Source organism: Spinacia oleracea, chromosome 5, assembly GCF_020520425.1.
Source record: "Spinacia oleracea cultivar Varoflay chromosome 5, BTI_SOV_V1, whole genome shotgun sequence".
Lineage (NCBI taxonomy): Eukaryota > Viridiplantae > Streptophyta > Magnoliopsida > Caryophyllales > Amaranthaceae > Spinacia > Spinacia oleracea.
In genome coordinates this window covers 71,006,660-71,009,347 of record NC_079491.1, presented here as the reverse complement: position 1 = coordinate 71,009,347, position 2,688 = coordinate 71,006,660, and the positions used below count along the sequence as shown (strand labels likewise).

The 2,688-nt window shown below is 40.5% G+C and overlaps 1 protein-coding gene across 1 annotated transcript; it reads left to right on the top strand.

Annotated features, from left to right (window-relative positions):
• The first annotated feature begins 626 nt into the window (after window positions 1–626).
• On the top strand, window positions 627–2,310 carry LOC110777151 (F-box protein CPR1-like). Its single transcript, XM_021981763.2, has one exon. The coding sequence runs from the start codon at window positions 884–886 to the stop codon at window positions 2,036–2,038; it is 1,155 nt and encodes a 384-aa protein (XP_021837455.2). The 5' UTR covers window positions 627–883; the 3' UTR covers window positions 2,039–2,310.
• Window positions 2,311–2,688: the final 378 nt, after the last annotated feature.

Genomic DNA, 2,688 nt, shown 5'->3' with positions numbered 1-2,688 from the left:
TGAGAGGGGTGGGTATCTTTCTTATCGTGGATGGATGAGATGAAGATGAGAATTGTAGGTGGGTATCTTTCTTATCGTGGATGGACGGGGCTTGACACAAGTGGTTAATGAGAATGAAAATAATTTTATCTATGTACCTTTTTTTGTTTTAATTATTTTAATAAGCAAGACACCAAATGAGCAATAACAAATTTATCCATTATTAATTTTTGTATTTGAAGAATACCTATAAACTCTATATTGACCATAATTGTCTACCAGATTTCATAATAATTTATATTTAGATTATAAATCGTGCATCGCACGGGTATTATACTAGTTACTATATACTAAAAGAGACACCAGGAATGACACATGTCAATTCCTGGTGCGATTTTTTCCCGTCAAAAATCACTTTCCTAAAAAAGAGTATATGTTTTATTTTATTTTTATTCTCCACCTTTTTTTTATAACTATTTATGTATGGAAATAAATTTTAGTTTATAAATTATGGAAATATAGATACGACGTAATAATAATTATTCAAAATTTGTAATATTTTAGTCAAATCGCTGTATTAATAATGGAAAATATATCACTCAATATTTTGGTCAAATTGTTATATTAGTATTTTAAATATGCATATTAAATAAATAAATTTAAACGAGTATGTTAAAAATGTTATAACTATGCAGTACTTTGGGAGATATTCCGTTAAATATTTTGTGAAAAAATATCAATATCGGTGCGTGCACGGGTCTAATCTAGTTACAGTTTAAGACTCTCACCATCATGTAAGAGTTTGAACCCGGACTTGGAAGAAATTGCAACTTCGAATTAGATCCGTAAGGGTAGTGGACTAGTGGGGCAGTAAAAACCCTAAACCCTTGAATTCACAGCAAAAATGGCGGAACTACAAACAGAGATAATCGCCGAAATTCTCAGCCGTGTACCAGTGAAAACCCTCCTACGCTTCCTATGCGTCTGTAAAACATGGTATTCCTTGATCAAAACCCCCAAATTCATCAAACTCCACCTCAATCAAACCCTAAAGTTCACCACCAATCGCCACCTCCTCATCACCCACACCTCCATTTCCACCGCTGTAATCCGCCGCCAATTTCACTTTTTCGAGATCCCAGACCACCCCTTGAAGGGAAAAATCAACCTCAAGAAGGAACCATGTCCACTTGGAGGGCCGTTTGACTCCTGCCCTCTTGAGCCTATTAGCATCCAACTTCATGGGTCTTGCAATGGCGTCGTTTGTATCTCCGACCCACAGAAGAAAGATGTCGTGTTGTATAATCCTACTACCAAAACGCATCGTTTCCTCCCTCCGACGGAGAACCCTTACCCAGATAAATTCTCGATTTTTGGGTTTAGGTACGATAGCGAGAGCGACGACTACAAGGTTTTGAGGCTGATGCAGTGTGTGGGGCCGAATGATGAGATTTGGAATGATGCTAGGGTTTATAGTTTAAGGCGAAATTCGTGGAAACGGATAAAGGATATTCCCTACAGTGTGATATATGATCATGGAGGTGCGCTTGTTAATGGAGCTTTGCATTATATTGTTAGTAAGGTAGCGTTTGACTCGAGGACGAAGTTGATTGCGAAATTCGATCTTGGGACTGAGACTTACTCTGTTATGGATTGCCCTGATTATGACAAGGATTTAGATAGTTGGACTGTTTATTTGGGGAATGTGGATGGGTGTTTAAGTTTATCGGTTAATTATGATTTCCATGGCCGTGCAGATTTGTGGGTGATGAAGGAGTATGGGAAGAAAGAGTCTTGGATGAGAGCGGTTAGTATTGGGAATCATAAGGGTAATTTGATTGATTTTAGAGCTGTTGGTTGTTCTGATGATGGGGAATGTATTTTGGTTGAGGTTGATAAATTTGAGCTGCGTTGGTACGATATAAGGCGCCAATTGGGTATTCGAGCTGGAATTGAGGGGCTGCCGAAGGATAATTATAACTCGGCTATCTATGTGGAAAGCCTTGTTTTGCTTGATGGTTGTTGTGGGCAAAATTACCGTGCCTTCGTGTACCAATGAGGATGTGACACATGGCACGTATTGCGCCCCCTAAGAAGAAATCATACGAAGTCTACTCCGGGGCATGAGCATTAATCTAGGTATCTACAATGTATGTATTTAAGTGTGTATAAATGTATGTATAAAACCTATACCTGGAGAATTGTAAGGAGAAAGGACACGTGTCCTCCTCCCATTCCCCAGCCAATCATGTAAGGGGAATATTAGGTCATTCCCACAAAAACCTAGTACTATAAATATTCCCACTTCCCTAGAAAAAGGGGTCACAATCAATACATTCAGGAGCAATTGCTGCTCTGCCTTCTCTCTACTTTCTCTCTCTATAAAAATACAATCTTGTTAAATCCTTAAAAGTTACCGGAAAACCTCCAAGGTATCTCACCGGAAAAACCCCACAACATTTGGCGCCGTCTGTGGGGAGGTACGGTAACATGGAAGATCAACGACAGGACAACGATGCTGGGCGGCCTACGCGAGTAGAGCGGCCACCCCTCGAAAGAGAAATGCCGACTGAACATCATACGCCGGCCACAAGAATCACCGAAGATGCCGCGCGTATATTTGCGGCCGGGCACACCCCTCGTCACACTGCCGAGGTAGAGGTGCTCAGCGAGGAGGACGACCAGGCCAATCGCACCCCTCCTGGAGGA

Bases quoted from the DNA above. Each gene is read 5' to 3' on its own strand.
- LOC110777151 (XM_021981763.2), top strand. From the start codon at position 884: ATGGCGGAACTACAAACAGAGATAATCGCCGAAATTCTCAGCCGTGTA.